The 26,125-nt window shown below is 36.0% G+C and overlaps 2 protein-coding genes across 2 annotated transcripts; both read right to left on the reverse strand.

The window, feature by feature from the left end:
- Positions 1 to 10,147: 10,147 nt before the first annotated feature.
- Positions 10,148 to 15,029, reverse strand: LOC139133970 (tripartite motif-containing protein 2-like). Its single transcript, XM_070700793.1, has one exon. The coding sequence runs from the start codon at positions 14,946 to 14,948 to the stop codon at positions 12,699 to 12,701; it is 2,250 nt and encodes a 749-aa protein (XP_070556894.1). The 5' UTR covers positions 14,949 to 15,029; the 3' UTR covers positions 10,148 to 12,698.
- A 6,656-nt stretch (positions 15,030 to 21,685) lies between these two features.
- LOC139133973 (neurotrophin-3-like) lies at positions 21,686 to 25,793 on the reverse strand. Its single transcript, XM_070700798.1, has 4 exons — positions 25,709 to 25,793; positions 24,417 to 24,664; positions 23,494 to 23,678; positions 21,686 to 22,555 (listed from the first exon to the last, which is right to left on the reverse strand). The coding sequence occupies exons 1-4, from the start codon at positions 25,758 to 25,760 to the stop codon at positions 22,411 to 22,413; spliced, it is 630 nt and encodes a 209-aa protein (XP_070556899.1). The 5' UTR covers positions 25,761 to 25,793; the 3' UTR covers positions 21,686 to 22,410.
- Positions 25,794 to 26,125: the final 332 nt, after the last annotated feature.

Below are 26,125 nucleotides of genomic sequence, written 5' to 3' on the forward strand. Positions count from 1 at the left end.
AATGTAGGAGACTGAACATGAAACATCCCAAGTACTCTAGTCCATGGAACCCGGCCAGAAAACTTTTTCTCTGTCGAGTGTGACTGTAGTGTAGATGTTTGTAGAGCCTGACAGCACCAGCTACAATTCAACACAAGTCATCACAGCAAAGTAATTTACAATAGTAGAAACAGCACTGAAAAATAGCATGCAAATGTTTACTACTAGCTGGTCAATATTGCCAGCAGATGGGTAAAAATGAACAGATTGGAATGTCATGTAAATAACATATATCTCACTGATTATACTTTGGTACGCAACAATATATGACATCTTTGGTACAACAATTAGTCGGGTCGGAAGGTAGGGTTCCCATGCACCCCATGGATATATTTTTTAACCACATTTTTGTAATCCTTAGGGGCTATAGTTAATGAATTTGATATTCCCAAAATCAAATATTGTCCCATGAGATTCATTTGGCGCCATCTTGGCCGCCATCTTGGATTTCAACAATGGGGTAGGGGTCACATATTTACCGCTCGGCGGAAACAAAAACAATAAAATACTATAAACATTACATTTTTAGAAAGACCAGATTATGGCCTTTTCATTGATATATAACTTAATGCGGATAAATTAATATTCGAACGTCGATTAGACTTTATATCGACCATTCACCGTAAATCGTAAAATATGCTAAATTTCAAACACAATAATTAAGTTCCCGTTCCTCCAACAAATTTTCATAAGGTATTTATATACTTTTTGAAAGAACTTAGTGTAATAAACAAAAAAAACAACATCAGAAGTATATGTCTTGAGATTTACTGGGTGCATGAGCTTGTTTTCTTAATACGTGGTATGCCACATATCCATGTGTAATATAAGGGGTAGGGGTAATGTTTCCCTTTCTGTTTCGAATTATGAATGATGAAACCATAAAAATGTTACATTTTTTGAAAGTGCTGAATCAGACCTTTCTAAACATATATAGTTTTATGGGGAAAAGTCGCATATTTGAAAGTTTCAAAACTTAAACCTTTCAGTTTGAGTCGATTTTAAGTGATTTTTAAAGGTGAGTCGATTTTAAGTGATTTTTTAAAAACAAAATTATAACATATGGGGCAGGGGTAATGTTTCCCTTTCTGACTCGAACCATGAATATTGATTGATAGCTCTGAAAAGGGCCTTTCTAAACATGTATAGTTTTATGGGGAAAGTGGCATATTTTAAAATTACTAAGCTTAAGTCTTTCAGTGTGTGCCAATTTTAAGTGATTTTTTAAAACAAAATTATAATATAATGGGTAGGGGTAATGCTTCCTTTCTGCCTGGAATCATTAATCTAATCATTAATCTAATCATTAATCATGAAAAAGGGCCTTTCTAAACATGTATAGTTTTATTGGGAAAAATCGCCTATTTGAAAGTTACAAAATTTAAACCTTTAAGTTTGTGTCAATTTTAAGTGATTTTTTAAACGATATGCGCAAAACAGTTAGTCCGTTGGCCAGGTATCGAAAGCATCACCTCTAAGGCATTTTACCCACTATGATTTTCTGTTAGCTAGTATTTTCAGGTATCATAATCTGCTTATTTGCCATTTAACTGATGGTGGGTAAGAGTGAAACGACTTGTTTTGTAGGGGGCTGTCACGCCTTCACTGGTAAAAGAGGAATGGGTTAGGGGTAACATATTCACCGCTAGTCGCAAACAAAACAACAAAGTACCACAAACAATACATTCTTAGAAAGCCCAGATAATGCCCTTACCATTGGTATATAACTAAATGGGAATAAATCAATATTCAAACATCGATTAGATTTTATATCGGCCATTAAATGTAGATTGTAAAATTTGCCTAATTTCAAACCCAATAATTAAGTTCATGTTCCCCCAAACAATTTTACAAGGTATTTATATAGTGTTTTAAAGAACTTAATGCAATAAAGAAGAAAAACATTGTTTAAAGTGTATATCTTGGATTTAGAAGCTGCATGAGCATGTTTTCTTAATGTGTAGTATGTCACATACCTCTCTGTAATAGACTTACAGTTAGCCTTGCGTTGAGGAAGAAAATGCTAACTAGTGTTAACTGCAGCTTCTAGGTAATTTTTGTGTCTTGTGCTTCCTGTGTTGTTTTTGGAGTCCGTGTGGACTTGTGTTTGAATTTATTTTCTGAGTTTTTTCGTCGTATTATGTATCGGAGTCTCATTCTCAGTATGAATTTATTTGTGTCTTCTAGGAGATTGATTCTGTTCGGACCTTTTGGTGTTGGAATTAATGTCAGGCCTTTGCAAAGAGCGTTCATTTCTTTAATTGTTAGATTTGTGTGAAGAAAGATTCTTAGTAAATGCACGTTTTTTGTTGGTCACTGTGTTTCGTTTATGTTTGGCTTGTTGTAATATTGTGTTTGAGACCTTTTGTTTATTATTTTGTGCAGTTATTTTTGCTATTTTAGTTTTATTACGCCTTCTGTTTCTGAGTTTTTAACACAATTTCGTGTGTGGTCATGTTTTGCCATCGTGTTACGGTATAGTGCTATTTAAGGAAGTGCGATGGCCTTTGAAATGCCCTTTGGTTTGGTTTTGTACCGTGGTATAGGAAGAAAACCCGACCTATGGTGGTTGCTGTGAATGTTTGTGTTTTGGGTTGTTTTTAGCCTCTTTTTTGCCTATTTGAAGAATCGTCTTTGCAGTCTTCCATCCTGCGTTCTGTGTAGTGAGTGTCTTCCATCTCTTTCTTAATTTTTGTGATGTACAACTGTCTTGTGTCCCGGTGCTTTATTGGGTGTAGAGGTAAATAGTTAGAGATCACAGTGACAAATTGGTTGCCACGGTGTCTTTCCAGGTGTTGCCACTTTTGAAGGAATTCAACACTCGGTATTTTGGCCTGGTAAGTATGCCTTTAAGGCGTACCTGTAAGCTACGTGGTAATGAATCGGGGCCACTTGAGTTTCAACACATTCGATACTCTTTGCTGTCATGGAGATACTGTATCTCCCTTATACCCTCGTTGTATGAGTAACTGGGATCTGAAATGGGAAGTCTACATGGTACGGCCTAATTAATATCCACCTTTGCTAATATTGATTCTCGTTTGGCTTACAGATGGCCACCTCTACTTGTTTCGGTGAAAATTTAACTTTCAATTGGACAAAACATTGAGTATGACTTTCTCCTGTGTGTTATTTATGAAAAACATGAAAATTGCATACATGTTTTTGTCAAATATCCCAAATTTTGATTGTGAAAGATAGGCTTCCATGTGTAATCATACAAATGAGTTAAGTGGCAATTTATTGGAGTAGATTACAGTATAAATCGAAGAAAATGGTTGACACTTTAGAAAGACTTATCTCGGACTGCGGGGACCTAACTATGCAAAATAATCGCAATCATACTAATTCATAATCCAATAACACTAGGTCAGAATTCGTAAGACAATAGTAGTAAACATAGACACAAAATAGCACAGAACAGAACAAAGTCAAATTCATGAAAGAAAGATATATGGACCTTTAGCCAAAAGACCAAGAAGTGATGTCAGGTGTTTCGAAAATAGTGCGCGCATCCTGCCCTACATGTGGCACCCGCCATATATCAATCTGTAAGTCAGATAGGTAGTGGTCACTAACTAAGGCCCAATGTCACCGATGCCATCAGCGATCATTTGTCGAAGAGAGATATTGTATTTATCTATTTATAATACCAGCTTGCGATACCTTCCAAAAAAGCGTTTGAATGTAGGGACAAGTCTTGCTCTGGTGTAACCTTGATTTAACAGTTTGTAAGAGAGATGGCCATGTCTCTCTGCAAAATCACCATATGAACTGCATGCTCTTGCATATCGAATAAGCTGGGAAATGTAAACCCCACAAGCTGGTGAGAGTGGAATATAACTGATCAGGTGTGGAAAATTGATTATACTAATGTTGAAATCATTTCTCTTGTCATATAGCTTAGTAGAAAGGTGACCATTAGAGTCAAATTCAAGTAAAATGTCCAGATATGAAGCAGAAGAGGCCGTTTCTGTAGTTTCAGCACAAAATACTTGCCCAGTGTATAAACTGTTCATGTATAATGCAGGTAGTACTGTACAACATGCAAATCAAAGAAATGGCAAATTTTCTCAACTTTCTACAAAGTTTGTATTCCACCATTACTGTCAGGATTAGGATTTTCTCAATCTATAAATAAGCTATTACTTGATTACACCTTGATTCAGCATGACTGATATTTTGCATTTGCCACGCAACCAGCCAAGCCCAATCCCTGAGATCGCGAAAAATGCCTTTAAAGGGGAAGTTCACGAAGGATGATTTTTACATACCGGTATGTGCTAGCTTTGTGGTCACTCAACCGCAATGAAACCAGATATGAACTGTAAATGCTCACGTGTTTCATTATATATTGCAGTTATGTGTAAATTTGAACCTTCGCCAGATGTTTGCAACTTCATTTAAAGTGTTATGATCAACATAATTAATAATACGGCTAGTTTTCAATCGGATTCGAACCCACAACATACGACATCAGTCGCCTAGCTGAGAGGCCACAGACAGAACCGCTCGGCTAAATCTCCACTCCCAAAAAAGAGTGGTTCAATAGCCGGCTAATTTGTTACATTTTTTTGACTGAGACCGCTCAACACGTTGTAGAGTTCGTGAAGCACTCACGCACGCTTGCTCACTATCATACATCGCACATACACATTTTATCGAAGCGAAGAAACGAATTTCATCGCTTTAACTGGGCGAACGACAATATTCCAGACAGATAGATTATAAAACCAAGTATATCCCCAATCAGGAAAGTTCATTAAAATATGCAAATTAGGAATTGACTGAAATGTTCTCATTAAAATGCAAATTAGGAATTGGCTGAAGTAAAAATGTTAAATGACTCTCAATAATCTCGTATCATAATATCTTTAATGTAAAAAGCAATTCGTCAACTTTGGTCTAGTCAAGACATATAAATACCCTTAATTAGGAAAGTTCATTAAACTTGCAAATAAGGAATTGGCTAAAGTAAAAATTCTTAATGACTTTCAATGTTGTATCATAGTATCTGTAATGTACATAGCAAGTTTCGTCAAATTTGGTCTAGTCAATACAGATAAACATCCCTAATTAGGAAAGTTCATTAAATATGCAAATTAGAAATTGGCTGAAGTAAAAAAGTTTAATGACTTTCAATAATGTTGTTTTTATAGTATCTTCAATATATGTAGCAAGATTCATCAACCTCAGTCGAGTCATTCAGATATATATCCCTAATTAGTGAAGTTCATTAAATATGTAAATAGGGAATTGGCTGAAGTAAAACTTCTTAATGATTTTCAATAATGTTATATCATAGTATCTTCAATGTACATAGCAAGTTTCATTAACTTTGGTCAAGTCAATTCAGATATATATATCTAATTAGGAAAGTTTATTAAATATGCAAACAAGTATTTGGCTTAAGTAAAACTTCTTCATGACTTCCAAAAATGTTAGATCATAGTATCTTTAATGTACATAGCAAGTTTCATCAATTTTGGTCAAGTCAATTCAAATCAATATCCCTAATTTCAAAAGTTCATTAAATATGCAAATTAAGAATTTGATGACGTAAAAATGCTTAATGACTTTCAGTAATGTTAAATCATAGTATCTGTAATATATCCTAATGAGGAAAGTTCATTAAATATGCAAATTATCCATTGCCTTTTATGTCACCCCTTCATACCTTTCACAGCTGATATATCTTGATGTGATCAACACTTGTAGCGAATCTCATCAAATTGTGTGCAGTTGTTGTCAATATATTCGTTTTTTCTAAAATCATTAATTATGCAAATGAGCAATAAGTAAGCAAGCCACACCCACCAAAAACTAATCAGTTCTTGCCATTTGCAAACTGAATCTATGTACCCGATTTGATTCTGATCTGATGAGCCGTTTTTTGCTTACGTGTTCACACGTGAGCATATGTCGCAGCGATGTCTGTCTGTCTGTGTGTCTGTCTGTCTGTGTGTCTGTCTGTCTGTGTGCTCAATATCTCAAAACTGGCTCGTCAGATCAGAATCAAATCTGGTACATAGATTCAGTTTGCAAATGGCAAGAACTGATTAGTTTTTTGTGGATGTGGCTTACTTACTTTTGGCTCATTTGCATAATTAATTATTTTAGAAAATACGGATATATATTGAGAACGACTGCACACAATTTGATGAGATTTGCTACTAATGTTGATCACATCAAGATATATCAGCTGTGAAAGTTATTAAGGGGTGACGTGAAAGATAATCACTAATTTGCATATTTAATGAAATTTCCTAATTAGGGGTATATATCTGAATTTACTCAATCAAAATTGACGAAACGTGGTATCCATATTGAAGATACTATGATTTAACATTATTGAAAGTCATTAAGCATTTTTACTTCATCAAAATCGTAATTTGCATATTTAATGACCTTTCGAAATTAAGGATATATATATTTGAATTTACATAACCAAAATTGATGAAACTTGCTCTGTACATTAAAGATACTATGATAGAACATTATTAAATGTCATTAAGCATTTTTACTTCAGCCGATTCCCAATTTGCATATTTTATGAACTTTCCTAATTAGGGGTATTTATCTTAATTGACGAGACCAAAGTTGATGAAACTGGCTATGTACATTATAGATACTATGAAAGAACATTATTGAAAGTCATTAAGCATTTGAACTGTAGCAAATTCCTTATTTGCATATTTAATGAACTTTCATAATCAGGGATATTTATCTGTATTGACTAGACCAAAGTTGACGAAACTTGCTGTGTACATTAAAGATACTATGATACGACGTTATTGAAAGTCATTAAGCATTTGTACTTCATGCAGCCCCTAATTTGCATATTTAATGAATTTTGAAATTAGGGATATATATTTGAATGTACATGACCAAAATTGATGAAACTTGCTATGTACATTAAAGATACCATTATGTAGGCTAACATTATTGAAAGGCATTAAGCATTTTTGCTTCAGCTAATTCCTAATTTGTGTGTTTAATGAGCTTTCCTAATTAGGGATATATACTTTGATTCATTTGATAAAAGCTGGCATAACATGCTATGTACATTAATGATTATACCAGGTTATACCAATATTGGAAGTCATTTCGCACTTAAGTTTTCATGTCAGCTAATTTATAGTTTGCATATCTAATGAGATTTCAAAATTTGGAATATATAGTTTCAAGGACTTGACAAGAGGTAATTACACTTGCTATATAAAGAGGTGATACAATGACAGCAGTTAAAGAAATTAATTATTTCTATTTCAGCTAATTGCGTATTTGAATACTTAATGACCTATAGAGTTAATCTGTGGTGAATATTGTTCATAATAAATGTTGATCATAATACTTTCAATGAAGTTGCAAACATGTGGCAAAGGTTCAAATTTACACATAACTGCAATATATAATGAAACACGTGAGCATTTACAGTTCATATCTGGTTGAGATATCGATTACACAGACAGACAGACAGACAGACAGACAGACAGACATCGCTGCGACATATGCTCACGTGTGTCAACACGTGAGCAAAAAATTAACCTCAGCTTTGTTTTCTGGATCAAATTTTACAACAAATTGATAGCAAATATGACAAAATTATGTTCACAGCCTTCGAAACTGTTTCACAACATATCCTGGGTTGGTGTAGGTCATTTAAGGTAACAAACGAGAAAATTACCTAAAATATACAAATTTGGGGGTTTCCCAACACTTTGAGCAGAAAATTTATCTAATAACATCCCTCGAGACTTTTATACCAAATTACAAACCTATCAGACAAGTAATTTTGAAAACGAGTTGTCTTGACCAAAATGACAACAAGTCATCGTTGATGACACAGTCCCCGCTTGCTAATGGGTACTTTGATTACAGGTCCTGTGATAAAAATACTTTGATACAGATGGCACTCAATGGCCAAGAATGAGTTCCATGTTGATGAAAAACATAAAACCAATGTAGGCCACTATCCTAAAGGTCATTAAATGAGTCAACTGGGAATTAGTTGACAGGATGTTGCAAAACATTTTTCATACTATCCTAACACTAATAGATTATCACCGGTACCATATTTCATAAAGTTTAATGCAGTATTTACAACACTATGAGATCAACATCTGTATCAAGTTTCATCAAATTTGACGTTGTATTTGTGGATATATCACTCTAATTAGGAAAGTTCATTACATATGCAATTACAAATTAATTAAAATGACACTGATAAATGTCTTTTTCACTATTGAAGCAATGTGAGCTTAACATCTGTACAAAGTTTCATGAAATTTGATGCAGTATTTCTTGACATATCAGCCTAATTATGAAACTTCAATAATTGACATGATACTGCTACATGACGTGAAACAAATTGACGAGCATGTATGAAATATGTCAATGTCCTTGTACTAACTTTGAATGATACTGGTGGAAATATATCTGAGTTATGGCTCAGTATAAGAAAATTGTCACAAAATCGCCGCTACGCAGCGATATTTGATCTTACCGTTTAAAAAATCAACATGTATATGTATGACATAATTCAATGTCCAGTTACAAACTTTGAATAAAATAAGTTGAGACTTGCCAGAGTTATGGCTCTCGACATGAAAAAAAAACCATAACAAAATTGCCACCATGTGGTCATATCGGACCTTATCGAGAAACAAATCAAAGTACATATTTATATCAAAGTACATATGTATACTATAAGTCAATGTCCTTGTACCAACTTTGAATAAATTTGCTTGATACATGTCTGAGTTATGGTTCAGGACATGAGAAATTATAAACAAAAGCGGCCACAAGGCAGCCATATTGGATCGTATCACAAAACAAATCAATGTGTATATGTATGACATAGGTCAATGTCCTTGTACCAACTTTGAATAAAATCAGTTGAGATATGCCTGAATTATGGCTCTGTACACGAAAAAATCATAACAAAATGGCTGCACAGCAGCCATATTGGATCATATCACAAAACAAATTGACATGCATATCTATGATATTGGTCCATGTCCTTGTACCAACTTTGAATAAAATCGGTTGAAACATGTCTGAGTTATGGCGCTGTACATGAAAAAAATCGTAATAAAATGGCCGCCTGGAGGCCATATTGGATCGTATCACAAAACAAATCGACATGCATATATATGACATAGGTCAATGTCCTTGTACCAACTTTGAATAAAATCGGTTGAGATATGCCTGAGTTATGGCTCTGGACATGAAAAAATCGTAATAAAATGGCCGCCTGGCAGCCATATTGGATCGTATCACAAAACGAATCAATGTGCATATGTATGACATTGGTCATTGTCCTTGTACCAACTTTGAATAAAATCGGTTGAAACATGCCTGAGTTATGGCTCTGTACATGAAAAAATCGTAATAAAATGGCCGCCTGGCGGCCATATTGGATCATATCACAAAACAAATTGACATGCATATCTATGACATTGGTCAATGTCCTTGTACCAACTTTGAATAAAATCGGTAGAAACATGTCTGAGTTATGGCTCCGTACATGAAAAAATTGCAATAAAATATTGGATCGTATCGCAAAATTAATCGATGTGCATCTGTAGGTCGTAGTGCTATGCCTTTGTGCCAAGTTTGAACAAAATTGGTTCAGCAGTGTCTGAGAAACTGTTGATGACGGACGGACGGACGGACGGACGGACGGACGGACACACGGACGGGACCCAATCTATAAGTCCCCGCCGGACTTCGTCCGCGGGGACTAAAATTGTCTTAAGAAATGCAAATTTGTATATTCCAGGACAATTTCCACATATCTAACTATTGTTATCCCTGGACATCTGCATACCGAAAAGAAAATATTTTCTGAGATTTGTTGACCAAAAATGACAAAAATTGCCCCAAATCAGTAATTTTTCCAATTTTGTCATAATTTCAGCAATTTAGAAGGGTAACACCCTTGCAAACATCCATCCCAAATTTGAGAGCCATTGGGGTGGCGATTTCAGAGAAGAAGAATTTTTACTATTAAGTCAGAAAAATAACCAAAAAATTCAGCTAAAATACAAAATTCAAGATATCTTCACAATATTCATAAAACTTTATAATGTTTACCTAAGGTACTTGCACACAAATTTTCTAAGCAATCCAAATAGCAGTTTTTGAGTTATTAATTCTTGACCATTTTCACATTTTGTAAGCTTATTTGCATAATTTTGGCAATGCAAACTTCATTTGAACAAAATCCATCTATAGCCTAGGATGCATCCACACACCAAATACCAAGCTAAAAAGTTCAACAGTTTGGGAGTTTTTGATGCTGACATACATACTATACATACACACATACATACATACACATACATACATACATACAGACGCCACCGACTTCAGCTTATATTTTAACCTCACGTTGGTATACCAAATGTGAGCTAAAAAGCTGATTTGGAATGCCATATAAGATTGAATGGGAGCAAATGAGAGCTGAACAAGAATTTCAGTAGCATCTTGATTCAAATATTGATGAATACATTGGAGGTTGTGTAACTTGTGACTGGCTTTTTTACAAATCTGTTTGGCTTAGAGAGCACCACGTGTAGGCTGCCATCTGTTTTGTACGCTCTGTAAACTCATGGTAAATTTTGGTGGTTCCATTGCCCAGTGATAGCTTAGAATGTTTGTACATGTCCATGAATAAACAACAGGGTCACTGTAATCTGGATCACCATGTTCACACTAGACAAGCCACATTCTCTTGATACAAGAAAGTGGCTGGAAAAGTTTCACATTATTTGTGCTGATTTGTATGAGTGTGAGAAAGTACCTGTTCTTAATATACATGAATATGTGTGAACAATAGTACACTTTTGTAAAACATTATTTTTCGGTTACTAACATTATATTTCAGTTACTTTTTGTTGAAAATTTGTCCATGATGATACTTCCAATCACCAGTAGTATTTTTTGGGGTCTCCCTTTCAGTCGCCGATTTTTTTAAAGTCCCCCTTAATGTATCCTTATTTTTTTCCTAGCCCCCTTCAAATCTCCTCCTTCTGGTGTTTTGAACACAGCGTAAGTGATTAATTTGTTTACATCAAACATCATTGGTATCATTAATTATGTTAACAGAATTGTTTGTATTATCAATATTAAAACAATATCTGATTGAACTGAGAATCAGAGCAATAATGCAGTGGATAATATCTAGGACATTTACTTTTGGCATTTCTAGCAGAGCAAATAAATAGTCTTTCACCAATAAATGTGAGCCATCATGTGTTGTGCTGAACAGTAAAGTCTATTACATAATAATACAGGTATAAGAAAACAATATTCATGTCTGTTTGATAAAGTTCAATTAAGCTAGCAATCTGGAGATTAAGCTGAATAAGAGCCAATATCTATTCTTAATATGTTTGAAAATGCATAGAGAAAATACACACGTGTGATTAAAAACATGATGGGTATCAACATTGATTTGAGAAGACAGCTGAAAATCCATAATTACACACTGGAATTTTGCAGATGCTCATACAGACTTGTAAAATTGGAAGTACAGGTATGTTTACTGATAGACTGCTCCTGTACACAATGCCTTGGAAGGGGAGTCCAACTTGACATAAAACATCATCATCCTGACTTGAAATAGTCATAAAATCTACACTGTACCTTATCTGCTAAATTTCAAAATAAAAACGCAAACATTTTTGGTTCCAATTAGCTTTCACAAGTATGCTAATATAGGTATTATCATTTATATGTTTATGTGAAAGCAGTATTAATCAGTGTTAAGATGCTTAATTGAACCATTTACTGTGTTAATTTGAAGAGTTTGTTTTGCTGAAAAAATTTCTTTGCTTAAACTAGGAAAAACATTTATCTATGTAGTAAAAGTGGGGAAAAGCAGCTGCTTTCACAAATATTGTACAATATTGCTTTATATCCACTGGCTATCCTTCCCTGATATCAAATGGCTTGCCCCTTACTAGGTATCTGGCAAAGTGTTTATCTCTAAACATCAATTTACCTTAGAAGAAACAAACCAAAGACACCATGGAGATGCCATGTATGCATAGTGACCATTAAAATGGACACAAGTAGTTTGACAAACAAATATAACAAGTTTGGGTAAGTGATTCTTATATTAAAGTTTTCAGTCTCATTGTGCTAAAAAATAAACTGAAATGTTTCCAACTGATGTAATAACTATCAACACAAAAATCTCCACAATTTACAGCTTTGAATAAATTGAAAGTTGCATGTGATACTGTGAAAATATTGAATTCAATACATGTTACTCAAAACTGTGCCACTCAGTGTGGTATTGGGCACTTTTCAGCCAGAGTGAAAGGAGAACAGCAAGACAAACAAACTTTGTCATGTTGCTGAATTGCAAGAATTAGGAATAATGCATGCATATGTGATATCTTTTATAGCGTCTGTTGTTTAAGAACATCATTTTCTCTTATTGGAGGTTTTGTTTAGGAGATTCAAAGTCCTAGAACTTTGTGTTATGAGGTTCAATCTATTCTGACTTATCATTTAGTGCCAATTAAGATATATGTCTAAATTTGTTCCCTATAACCTATTGTATTTTGACATGGCTTTGATTCATTGGGATCGTTTGTTTTCTTCAGTGTTGTTCACTGTGTTAGAGTCACAACTGTTGTAGGTATTCACTGTACAAACACTTTAATGCAGTGATTGTATTTGTCTGCAACAATCATCTTCATTGGAACACTGTCAGTTATCACTAAGCCTTCAGGTGATTTCAACCCATCTTCCTTTCTGTCAACACGGCATATGAATCTTCCACTGTTGTCAAATTTCTGAATGCGATGATTGCTATCACTGATATACACATATCTGTCCGAGTCAAGACATACACCATTTGGCATATACAGCTGACCTTCCTCTTTACCAGGGATTCCAAATTTGTACAGGAACTGATCATCTGCATTGAATACCTGGATGCGGTTATTCTCACAGTCTGCAACAAATAACAGCCCTCGTTTGTCATGAACCATCATCCATGATCCTTTGAATTCACCATTCTCTTCACCAAATTTACCAAATGATTTGATGTACTGGCCATCCTGTGTGTACTTCCTGATACAGTGTCCTTCCTTGTCAGTTTCATCTCCCAAAATTCCATCCCAGTCTGACACATAAACAGTGCCATTTAGTGGGCTGATGCTGATACCAAGTGGGCATTGCAGTTCATTTTGTCCAAAGGTTGTGATGACCTTCCCATCCTCATTACTTACAACCACTTGATTGTTGTACCAATCTGTTGTGAAGTAAGTTAAACTGTCATCTGCTGATATTGCTACATCAACCGGAGAAAAGTTCTTAAACTCTTTAAATCCAAAAGCTTTCTTCAAATTTCCATCAATGTCAATAACTTGTATTCTGTTGTTCATGAAGTCAGTAACAACCAAATCTCCTTTTTTGTTTATTACTAAACTATATGGTTGGTTAAACTCTCCTTCATTGTTTCCTTGCTTTCCCAATGTTTTCACCAATCCTTTGATGACAGGAATTTCAAATGGTGATCTTGGTACTTCCTGATCTCCTATTGTCATGGCAACTTGATATTTACCATCCATGTCAGTGTTAGCAGTCACAGTGTGTGTGCCATCTCTGTTGTCTGTCACATTAAGGTTTGTCTTTGATCCTTTGGGTTTTGTCAATATCACTTCCACTGCTTGTTTTGGAATCACTGGTTTTCCAGATCTATCCTTGGTTGTGATCTGTAGATTTATGGATTCACCTTTCAGCAGACACTTTGGAATGTTGTCAACTGTACACTGTGAGATACAGACATCAGATCTCAGCAAACCCAGGATTCCATCTGTTGTGATGTCATCAGAAGGGAAGAATTCTATTACTTCATGTTCCATACTTGGTTTGGTATCTATGAAATCCATCTTTACCAGTTTAGGCATCACACTGGTACTTTTGGACACAAGCTGAACTGGATTCCCATGATGCATCAGTGTTTCAGTGTAACTACAAATACTGATAAGATTTTCGTATTTCAACTCAAGGTCACCGATGTCACTTTCAAGACCTTTGATCTGCAGACTACAGTGAGTGTCTAACTTTTCTATCAGCTTTCTTTCTTCTTTCTCTATCTTGTCAATGAGGGCGTCTTTCTGTTTCCTGACTTTCTGTTTGTTCACTATACACTGTTCTGTCACTTTCTTACATGCATCCTTGACCTCTGCTCTGCTTTGGTCCACTTCTCTTGCTTTCACTTTCAACTTCCCAACCAGCACTGACAACTCCTTGTCACATTCATCTGCCACTTCTTGAAGATATCGATGACTATGGTCAGGAATGCGATGGTCAATGATGGTACACTCGCTGCAGATAGGAATCCTGCACGTATCACAGTAATATTTCATTTCGTTGTTTGGATGAACTTTGCACTTTTCAGTTCCTTTTGCAGATTGTCTTTTGCTTTTACCTTTCTCATATTCTTGTACAGTCAATATTTCATGCATGGCTGCTCTTTTCATTTTCTTGTGAATTTTTTCACTGCACACCTCACAGTAATACTGCTCACAATCCACACAAAACACTGAAGCTTCAGTTTCTTCACAAAACTCACATTTTCTGTCACTTTGGTCCGAGACCTTTCCTGTTCTCTTCTTCACAACTTCTAACATTGAGTTCATAAAGAAATTATTATCAAGACCAGCCACTCCATTACTAGGAAGTTGTACTGACTTCTGACAATTAGGACAGTTCAAAGTCCCTGTTTTGCTCACCAGTTTTTCCAAACACAGTTGACAGAAGGAATGGTGACACGGCAAAACTTTCGGATTTTGATATTCCTCCAGACAGATAGGACAAGTTAAAAAATCCTCACCGATTTCATCGAGAATATCTTCGGGTGTTGCTAGTGTCGGAGTCGCCATAGTTTGTTGCTTTTTGTCGGACTCGGCCGTACAGAGACTATCGATGTCAGGTGATACAATGCATGTAAAGGCATGGCTGGTTAGACCTGAAACGCAGTCCATATATGGTCAAGTCACATGATACGCAATTCGTAGAAAAGCTTAACCCGACCCTCATTCCCTCCGTAGCTGGCATGATAGTACTTTCATGACCCGACCCATATGAATGAGAGCATCTGAACCCTGAACCCTAAACTCATTGTAGGCCTAAGGCTGCGTTCGTAAAAAAGGGTGGGGTGGGGGAGGGGTGAAAAATGTTTGGTGTAGAAGGGGAGGACTTGAGAGTTTTGCTCTACCAGTCGGGGAACCTTACATTTTTTTTTACTTTTAACATTTTCCGATTCCAAGTTTTGGTAGGTAATTCAATGCAAAATTACTAACATTTTAATGTCATCCGATTTTTCTAATGTTAATAATAATTTTAACAACAATTTTTGTCACATTTCATGAACTTTATCTCAAAAAATCTAAACGTGTATGATTTTTTGTAAGAAATCAAACATGTGGGCCTAGTAACGGTGCAGAAGCTGAAACTGTTAATAATTTTTTCGACATATCTATACAGTATATCATATACATAAAGCTCCATCACTTTTTGATAAAGCTCTATCACTTAAACACCACAAAGTTATAACTGGTTTAATGAAAACAAATTTAACAAACAATTATGAAGTCTTTTGGAAAAATTTGATCACTGATGAAAATAGTAAACTAAGAATGTATGCCAAAATAAAACGTAATTTTAGATGAGAACCCTACTTAACACAGTTACAAGGTGAGAAAAGAAAATTGCTCACCAAACTTCGCATTAGCAATCATGATCTAGCAATTGAAAAGGGAGACACACTATTCCAAAAACCCCAATTACTGAAAGATACTGCAATCAGTGTAACACCAACAGTATTGAAGATGAAACACACTTTTTATTAGTCTGTCAGAAATACAAAGTCCAAAGAAAGTACTTTTTCAGTAAAATCAATTTCCCAAACGACGATACTGAAAATCAGCTTATTTCTCTACTAACAAAACAAGAGTTATCTTTTAATGAACAACTTGCAGATTATATTTTTACTTTATATAAACAAAGAAATACCTAGTTATATTTATTATTAGCTACTATTATTATACTGTAATACTTTATCTTTATTGAAGAAAATTTAAACTTATTTTTGTATCATACATTTATTGCCACAAATGTGATGTAAATCCTATATTTACAAGCAAGCAATAAAAATATTATTATTATTATTATTATTATTATTATTATTATTATACAGTTATTCAGTTTCTCGCTGTCTCCCTACAGAATGCTGAAACATACCATTCAGTTTGTCAACATAGCCTTTATATATGAATTTGTATTGGATGGTAATTGAATTAGAGTCCAGACTGAAATTCATGTTATTGTAAATGATATAAATGCATGGGAATGATATACAGGCAGTGTCGGCAAGCTGAATACTGGGCAATTTAACATGCTGTAGGGAGTAAAACAAAACGCAGTTGTATAAACTGAACAAAAATATTGTCAGATTATCAAAGTCAATAAGCTCACAGCTGCACTGCTACTGCAGTGTCACTGACACTGCACACCGGCAGTGACAGAGATAGCTCTGACTCTGATCAGTGATATAGTTGAAGAAAACTTTTAGTCAGATGACGCAAATGACAGTGAAATATTCTTGTACGCAAGATCAGGCCAGAGAGCAACGCATAAGCCTATATGGAAGAACAGGAGACTTGGAGTATCGGGAATATTTGAATTCTAGCATATGAGAATGATCAAATATTAGAGAAAAGATGGGGTCACCATGCTTGACTTTCTAAATTTTCATATTCTCATCGTAAATTAACACAAAAGTAAAAATTTGAACAGTAAAGATTCTGATTAAAATGAAAAAAATGTGCGACTAAATGGAATTATTTATTTTTTACCGAATTTGCCAAAGTAAAACCAAAATTTAAGAGATTAAAACGTTTATTTTATGGAATATTTTAACCTTCCCCTGAGTATTGTCAATTTTGAGCACCATCTAAGTCATATATGCCTTGTACTTTTGAAAAAAATATTTTTTTGTTAAGTCACTGTGATCAGTTTTTCACGATTTGGCAAAATGTACCCAGGAATTCACAATTTGCATACTCTCTCATGGTCGTCATTTTGTATGCTCTTCAGCAGGTGTCATTGACCTGGCAGGAGTTGGATGAACTCAAATCGACTTAGACTGATAATTCAAAAATGTCCACTGATGCGTTTAAAAATGAATCAATTTAAGAACTTGCCTTAGGAATATGGCTCTCCAAACTGCTAATAACAAGTAGTGTTGAACATCTGCAAGTAGGACTTCCCAATACATGTTTATTTTTACTTTGCGTGCATCCTTAATAAATATGCGGCTATATGATATTTGGAGGGGGGACTTCGAAAATTTTGATCATATAGACGGGGAGACTTAAAATCTTTTGAGGGTATTTGAGGGATAGACGTCTGTATATGGAGTTTTGTCGAACGCACTGAAATTACTTCTTTGAAAACTCTGCTTCAGTAAGCTTTTGAATTTTTACATGCAATGAAATAGAGGTTATACATCTAAAACTGGTAGTTGTGTATTGTGACCCATAAACCGAGGAACCTGATACCGTAACATTGATCAGCCGAAGTACAAAACAAAACAAATATTCATCATTATTTTTCCTCGCATGGTAGTTTTTTTAACAAAATTAAGTCTAATCTGACCTGACAGCATGGATTTATGCTTTAAAACGTCACGGGCGTTTACATGCAGAAATTGCATTTTCCTATCGTATTCATGGCAAGTTTACAATTTCGGAGGGAAAGTTGAAAACTGTTCGCCCTTCAGTTATTTTTTGGGAAAAAGCCATCCGACATATAAGGTTTCTCCATCCCCATCTCAACCTGGAAAACACAGCTGAATCGCTTCTCTTGAAAGCTTTCCACTGCTCCCTCCCACCTCTACCTCCTCCTCTGCAAACTACTCAAAACAACGGACAAATACATGACCCCTTGAAGTAGAAAAAGAAATCTTTTCATAACCTGTGCTAAGGGAACGAGCACAATTAATGGCAGAGGGTCTGGAATAGAAAATTTTTCGTCATTTTTTTCCGTGGTACCCCAAAACACCGGCAAGCACTTTACGAGCCCCCACTGCCCACACAAAAGTTGTTGAGGCCCCCCAAATATAAATTCATAAAAATGGGTGCTGACTGATTCCAGAAGCTTCAACGGAGACAGTCTGTGTTCATTTTCTATTCATCCATCAACCTGTGTACACTATCTTTAATATATGAACACACACACAGACACAGACACATACAGACACACACACACATATATTCATTGACAGATACACAAACACATACACACAGACACGTGTAGACAATTGTTTGCACACACAGAGGAAGCTATTATTAAGAGGCTATACAAGTCATGAAATTTCTTTACATATATTGTGAAAAACTAAAATTTAAAATGTAATCACTAAAGTTGTTGTAGATAAATAACAAAAACATATAATAAAATATCAGGTATCATAAATATTGCCTTCATCCCTGCAACACTGATGACTGGATGTTAAGTGAATATTGCTGTGAGAATTGCCATTATAAATATGTAAATATGTATTGTGTCATTGGGGAGAGAGTAAATGTTTCACTGTAGAACAATTAAGAAAGCGTGGTTGCCCTGTGAAAAATCATCAGAAGTTGAGACTGAATGTGTTTCTGAAAAATTGAGCCTTTTGAGACTGAATGTTTTGATATGTTTTCAATGGAATATCAAGGCTTTAGTAGATACAAAAGAGAAACACTAAAAAGAAACGCGAAAAAAGAAACGCTAAAAACATATCAAAATTATGCTACTACCCTATTGCATATTCTAAGATGTGAACTCTATTCAGATTCACTATCTGATATTCACTGTTGTGTGTTTTGCTTTCATCCTTTCATCCTTTGTGCTTACAAGCACAAGCTGTTGTCAATGAGAACATTGACTCATGCAAAGATGAAGTGATGCCCCATCATTGAATACTTCTGCTCGTCAGTCATTGTTAACTATAGAAAACAGGTTTCTGAAAACAAAACAAAACAGAAAACTATTATCTGTCCAATTAACATCAATATGATTTGCACACAACTTTAAGAACTTGGAGCTCCCTCACTGTTCCCTAGAATTTTCAAGGTCGATCCCCTTGAACACTCACATTTTTTTCGTGCCCCCACCCCGTTTCTCTTCCGGCCCTCTGCCGTTTACTTTGCTCGTTTACTGAGATAAGACCAGGACACCCAAGGTTGGTAGTGTAATGCTTTGTTAGCAATATCATCTTCCGAAGTATTAAAATAAAAAATAGTAACAAGAAACCTGTGCCGAGACCAAGACACCTCTACCCCCGCCTATCCCTTGGAACGGACGTGTAAGCGTTTCCCTATGATAAAACCTCAGTTCCCTGAATATTAGGCCACAATGGTCAGGGGGAAAAATACAGACTATTTTCCGTTAGGGTTACGATGGCTTGTTATATCCCTGTCACTTGTATTCCAAGAAGATCACAATGTCAACTAAAAGGAAATATAATTTACCCATTATAGGCAACAAAAAATCCTCTGTGTTTTTGGTTTTTCATATCATCACAAAATTACACTATCGCTGTAATTATGTTGTCACCAGACTGATATCTTTAACAGCCCAGATCACAAACAAATGCTCGAGATCGAACTATCAAATGACCACGCAATTTTTCAAAACAACTTTAAACAGTCATGAAAAACTAGCCATCATAAATATCCGACAAAGATGGCGCTTTGGTCAAGCCTCGTTTCCAAGTATTGGATTTTGCATTCTGAATTTTTGATTAAGAAGAACTCTCTTTACTATCATTACAAACGTTTTCTGTGGACTCATTGGCTGCTAGTGGAATAACACATCGTGTACAAGATACTTCTTGTAGTACGTGCAAGCTCTCTTTGTTCATGGTTTCAGTGGAGTACAGGTGTGCATTCTCTATTGTGCATCAGGTGTTTGCCTTTTGTGCAGGTGTTCGGCTGAATGTTCAAGTTGCTTCTTCCTTTATTTAGCAGAGTTTGAATTTTGGCAATGACACAGTTCAGTTCAACTCTATAAACTTGCTTGTATGACCGTCTCTGTTGTACACTGTGTACGGTGTCCAAGATTTCAGTTTTTTGCTGTTCTAGCACAAATGGTTATCGTCCCCTGAAAGTGTCACAATCCGAGGTAAGTATTTTTTTTCCGTGTATCAAAACTTTTCTTCGTCAAGTGTGCAGATCAACGGACATTGTTGCATGTTCTGTTCGATCACGTGATATATATGTACACTCAGTGTGACAGTTTTCGGACGACCTCAGTTTTCGGACGTTTTATAGTGACATGCTGTCAGTTACACTCGCTTCGCTCGATAGCGTTTTACAGGTCTTGTGACCTCGTATTAAGTCAGGTGACAATGTTGTCCCGTTTTCGATAGTTTTTTTTTTGGTAGAAGCTATTGAGGACGCTACGAGCGGCGGTCACAAATTGTCGTCTCACACCGCGTCGGTGATACTGTGTACATACTGCCGTCAGGTCGAAGTAACGGAAATTTTGACTAAAGTCCTGCTTTAGCATTGAATTTTGAATGTGGGGGAGAATAATGATTTTGAAAATATTCTTTCCATTGTTCGCTACCATTGCATGTAGTTTTAACGAAAACTGCGCAGTTGTTTCGAGAAAAAAAGTACATTTAATGAACGTAAGAAGTGTACAAGTTTTCGGACAGACAATATTTAGCATAATCGTGTGAACGTAGTAAGTGACTTACCGCGTAAAAACTTGACAGGTAAATACTTCCATATGATGAAATATACTCGCTATTTTTATTAAATAATGCCTGTGTGATTCTAACACAAACAAAATATGCAATGGAAACAATTATAAGTACTACTCACTAAACAAACTTAGCGAAGTTAGCCACACCGTACGATACAAGGTGCTGAATACACCACGCACAGACAGCCCATGCACCGTACAGTAAAGTAAGCGCCACACACGTCCAAATATGGTCGAGTCGTCGATGGATTAAATTTAAACATAACTAATTATCAAGAAATATTCTTATATACAGCTTTCTAAACACATCGAAATTAAAAATCGGCGGTTTGAAGTATCAAATTATCAATAGCTCCTAATCGCATTCCAAACACGACGTCCGATTTCTGGGATTGCAGTCCGATTACTACGCCCTCAACATGGGGTCAAAACTTTGGCAACTTTGACCCCGAAATACCACTCCTGTCGTGTCAATTGAGTTTGAGGATAACCATAATAAAGTTTCGAAAAGTATGGTAATAAGATTTCGTATTGCTGGTCATTTACGAAACGACCTTGGGCGAAATTCACTACCCTGTCTAAAAACTGTCACACTGAGTGTACTTAAAAAATGGCCCGGCCAATTGATTAGCCACAAGGAATTTAACAAGGGGAACGAATTCAACATAAGGAATATTCTGTTCTGCTACGGAACCTGCTTAAGACGTAATGTCAATCCACCGCCCCGTAAAAGTTCATTCCCGGACATATTGAAGATCGAACTCGATCTAATTCTACATCTGTGACAAATTCCCTGGATAACTACACTCACATTCACGTCGTACTAAACATCCATCGTTGTACAACAGATTGTGATCTCATTATAAGCTGCTCTCAGAAAGTTTAATCACAAAATAGTTCCAGGAACAAAATGTCCCATTGGCATGTTACATTACGGAAAAATCGACAATAGTAAACAATGCCAGCAGGCTAAATAAGTTGCAATGCTGTACATGAATTGCAAATTTATGAAATTTCCAGCGGCATGAAAGACTATATAGGTAGCAGATGAATACAGTTAGTCAATCATTAGTCGGCGATGAGGATCCGAGTCCACAGCTTTGTCAGGAAAAAAGCAAATTAATACAAAGTGCTCTGCAACAAGTATCATCATGACCAACGAATGACAGAAACCTGGAATATGGCAAGTAAAAGGCGATAGGACTAGACAGAGGAAGTTCAAAGAAAGGAAGAAAGAAAATCCAATCACATGCAAACTAAAAAAGCACCCAGCTAAAAAAGACATACTTCTCTCTAAAATGTTAATTCTGCGGCAAAACCAAATTGACAGAAATAGTTGATGATGATGTGCTTTCATTAATACTTTCCAAGGAAAATTTATGTATTCTCAGCCTTGAGATCCGCAAATGCAATCAATTTTAGAGGTTATTTGTGATATTTTCGTTATGAATTTGATTTCAAGATGATGTATTTCACACAACCAATGCTTATCCAGTTACTTTAATACCACATTTCCTGTCGAACCCACGGTAACATTAACGTAGGACTACTTGCTGAGTCGGTCTAAAAGGCTAGTCGGCGGGAAAATCATTGTCCATTAATATACCGTGTATCGATCCCACAGACACAACACGTACTTATTTTTATGGCATCCCACACATACTTTTGTTTCGTCTTCGACCAAACCAAAGCCTTGGTCCAGGACTTTTTTTCCATGCATCGTGAAGAAAACCTGAAGAAAAAGAGGAGTTATAATAAGAGTGGAGTCTATTCCCATTTTCAAGGGCAAGTAGCCGTGACTTTAACTTTATCAAGTTCTTGTTCTACTTCCCGGAACATGCTAAAACACTAGCTGCAGTAACTGTAACCCTGGGGCCAGCGTAACAACAGCCAACACGAATGAAGCCGACGCATGGCCAGAGGGCTACAATTATTGCAACTAGTTGAAGCACCAACTATTTACCTTGTAAACATTGCGTCTATATGTGTTAAATACACTATTATTTAATATGTTTGAATTCTTGTCCTGACCGGAATTCACTCGTTAACAATAACAATTCGGTTTACACATGTACAGGCGTAGTTGACAAGCTGTATACTGTGTCTCTCAATGTGCTTTAGGGAGAAGAAAAAATGTGAAGAATAAAAATAGAGAAAAGAAATCATAAAAAGTTACAGCTAGTGGCTCTTTAATCCTCAATCCGAATATCAATTACAAAGGATCATAGCATTTAACAATTGTCTTGTGACCTCGCGCAATTTTTGTTATGCTCCTTTTGTTATGGGTACGAATAAGTTTTTATATAAAAATTGAACAGATAATAAAATTTTTAGTTTTTCAAAGAAATCACAGATTTCATGAGTATTCTACACAACAACTGGCTGTTATCTCATTTGCCATAAGAAATTATTCTACTCCAGTTATAATTGAAAGCTAGCTTACATGTACTAGTTTTGTAATTGCTTGTTCTATCACGAGTATTTGCCAGTGAAGCGAAGCGTGAAGCGTATGCAACGTTGCCCACTGGTGATGGCTGTCCCTCGGGCGGCCCTCTGGAGGTAGAGTAATCAAGGTTACCTCGGCGAGACGTGTCATACTCTCGCGACAATTCCGATCACACCTCTACTGGACTCCAAAGGAAAAGGAGGAAAAGCCGTGCGAATACTCACGTGCTATCGATACCAGAACAGGATACAGATCTGAGACCACCGCGTTCACACTCCGTGATGTAGAACTTTTGGCCAGGCTGTTTCAGTTTGACTTCCTCGCCTCTCATATTAATTCCAGAGGCTATCTCTCTGACCTCGGGCACCTTACTTCTGCACACTGTGTGGAATGGGGGATCACGTTTATTCTGATGGAAAACAAAATATTAAACGAACCAAAAATTCAATGAATAACTAGAGTGGATAATTATTGAAGCAACAATATAATATTTCTTATAAATGTTATTTATCACCGATATTCTTGCAACTTCCATAAGGCCTTGCACATTCACAGGTGAATAGGAAGTCAAAATAGTAATTCTCTTCCAGCATTTAAATTGCTAGTTTAATTTTGTTGTCATCTACAGTTTCTTGTTCTATTACGAAAAAAAAAAATTAGATACATGTGTTTTGAGCTTGTCAACTTGGCCTGTACACATTTAGACTTCATTCTTTTGTTGATAAGCGAACTCTGGCCTGGATTAGAATTCAAATGTAAACAACAACCACAAATGTATTTTACTTATATATAGATGCGGTGCTGACAAGATATACAGTGGGTATTTCAATATGCTTTTAGGGAGTAGAACAAGAACTTGCAATTGACATAGGGAACAAAAATTATGAAAAAATCATCAAAATTTACACAGTTACAGGCCCGATAGAAAGAAATGCTTTATCAGAATTCTAGTAGATAAGTGATTCAATTTACAAATCTTCAACTCTGATCACTAATATTGCCTGATGACATTAATTTGCTCTCTATTCCGGTTTGTATAATTATTTCCTCATTGGACTCGGTTTGTTTCATAGCGATTGTTGTGCGCACGCGTCAGAATATCAACGTCATATTTCATCATCCGCAAGATAGGCGCGATCACACTTACCATGTTGAATTCTTCACTACTGTCGATGACGTCACTCTGGTCTTCATCAAACACACCAGATTTGAGATTTTCTGGTTCGAAGTCAGATTTCTTTGAAGAAAATACAACGCGATCTGACAGTATGGCAGGATGCTCCTCGAGGGTGTCATAGAAGCCGTTAATACTACGCCTCATGTCTTCGGTTTGCATGTCAGTTGACTTTGTATTTCTGCTACTTGTCATGTCTTTGATCACACGTTCAGTTAAATCTGTGCAGATGAAAGAGTAAACGGCCAGAAAACACACAAGAATATTTATTGTCTGTGTCCATATATTGTTCTGCTTAGTACTTAAAGGGAAACCGTCGTCGGAACTGCGCCTGTGCGAGTTTCTTGTTTACAAACAATGTATTTCTCACACGATATCTAGATGCACCTCATCATCATAGCTGCAACATTTAAATTATACCATGTAGATTATGACAGACATGTTCGAACTTTCATCAAACACCATTTTTCCTTGGATACAGTATTTAATTTGGTCGTATGGGTCCCATACGACATTTGAGCGAAGTTCCGACGACTGTATCCCTTTAATACATAATTTCAAAAGTAAACTAACGGCTTTTTTTTACTGTGAAAGCGTACAGTACTAAAAATAGCCTCCCCCCGCCCATGTGCCCGAGGGCAGGTGAATTTGTCATACATTATTGCCTTCCTTGAGGTTACACTGTTCCTTTTGAGGGCAATAATATCTTTTTACATGCCTCTCCTACATAATTTCATTCTTTTTGTTTTACACCCAATTCAGTCATATGCTTGATTTCCATGACAGAAGAAACTGTACTATAGTCGTTGAACGACGTATGGGTACATTTGAATCTTGGTTATTACGCGTTTTATGGACGTTTTCTTGCATAGTTTTGTAAAACCGGATTTCTCATGTAAAAGATCTAATTTGATCAATTTAAACCCTGAACTCGCCAAGTTGAAAACGGTTTCGGGTCATTTTCAGTCAAATGATGACTATACGGCCAGCTACATCATCAACTAGTTACCATTACATTAGTACATTCGTACGTACAGCCAGACATAGATACACATGCATACATACATACATACATACATACATACATACATACATACATACATACATACATACATACAGACAGACATACATACATACATACATACATACAGACAGACAGACAGACAGACAGACAGACAGACAGACAGGCAGGCAGGCAGGCAGATAGACAGACAGACAGACAGACAGACAGACAGACAGATATGCAAAGGCGCCATTAGACTTACCGTGAAGTACCAACTTTAGCATGCCATTGTCCAACGTAGAACGTCGATTCATGTTGGTCGAAGACACAGATTGGTTTTGAAAACCGACATCTGTGACGAAGTGTAGTTAACGGAAAATTGAATGGTCAGCAAAAATCGAAACGATGTGACACACCACATATATTCACAATTAAAAGACATCCTTGCTTAGAGCTGTTAGATTACTGAAATCTTTTATATCAGTATTTGAAATGACAGTTCTATAGCGTTGACCATCCAAACACTTTTTCGAGTGTCTCTGATCGAATTCGTTAATTTGTTGGAGGTAACATGCGCGTTGAAATGAAAGAAAACCTTAGCCCAATTTCCTATGGGAAACTTTCAATCATTCTCCTCTAGGGTCAAGAATAACAACCGGAGGTCACGGTTCAAATTTCG

The sequence above is a fragment of the Ptychodera flava genome, chromosome 5 (assembly GCF_041260155.1).
Source record: "Ptychodera flava strain L36383 chromosome 5, AS_Pfla_20210202, whole genome shotgun sequence".
Taxonomy (NCBI): domain Eukaryota; kingdom Metazoa; phylum Hemichordata; class Enteropneusta; family Ptychoderidae; genus Ptychodera; species Ptychodera flava.

What these genes read in the sequence shown, in the direction of transcription:
- LOC139133970 (XM_070700793.1), bottom strand. Translation starts at nt 14,948, where the DNA reads ATGGCGACTCCGACACTAGCAACACCCGAAGATATTCTCGATGAAATC.
- LOC139133973 (XM_070700798.1), bottom strand. Translation starts at nt 25,760, where the DNA reads ATGAATCGACGTTCTACGTTGGACAATGGCATGCTAAAGTTGGTACTT. An exon ending in GCTAAAGTTGGTACTTCACG is followed by an intron (nt 24,665 to 25,708) that starts GTAAGTCTAATG and finishes TCATCTGCACAG; the next exon opens with ATTTAACTGAACGTGTGATC. An exon ending in GTAGTGAAGAATTCAACATG is followed by an intron (nt 23,679 to 24,416) that starts GTAAGTGTGATC and finishes GTTTTCCATCAG; the next exon opens with AATAAACGTGATCCCCCATT.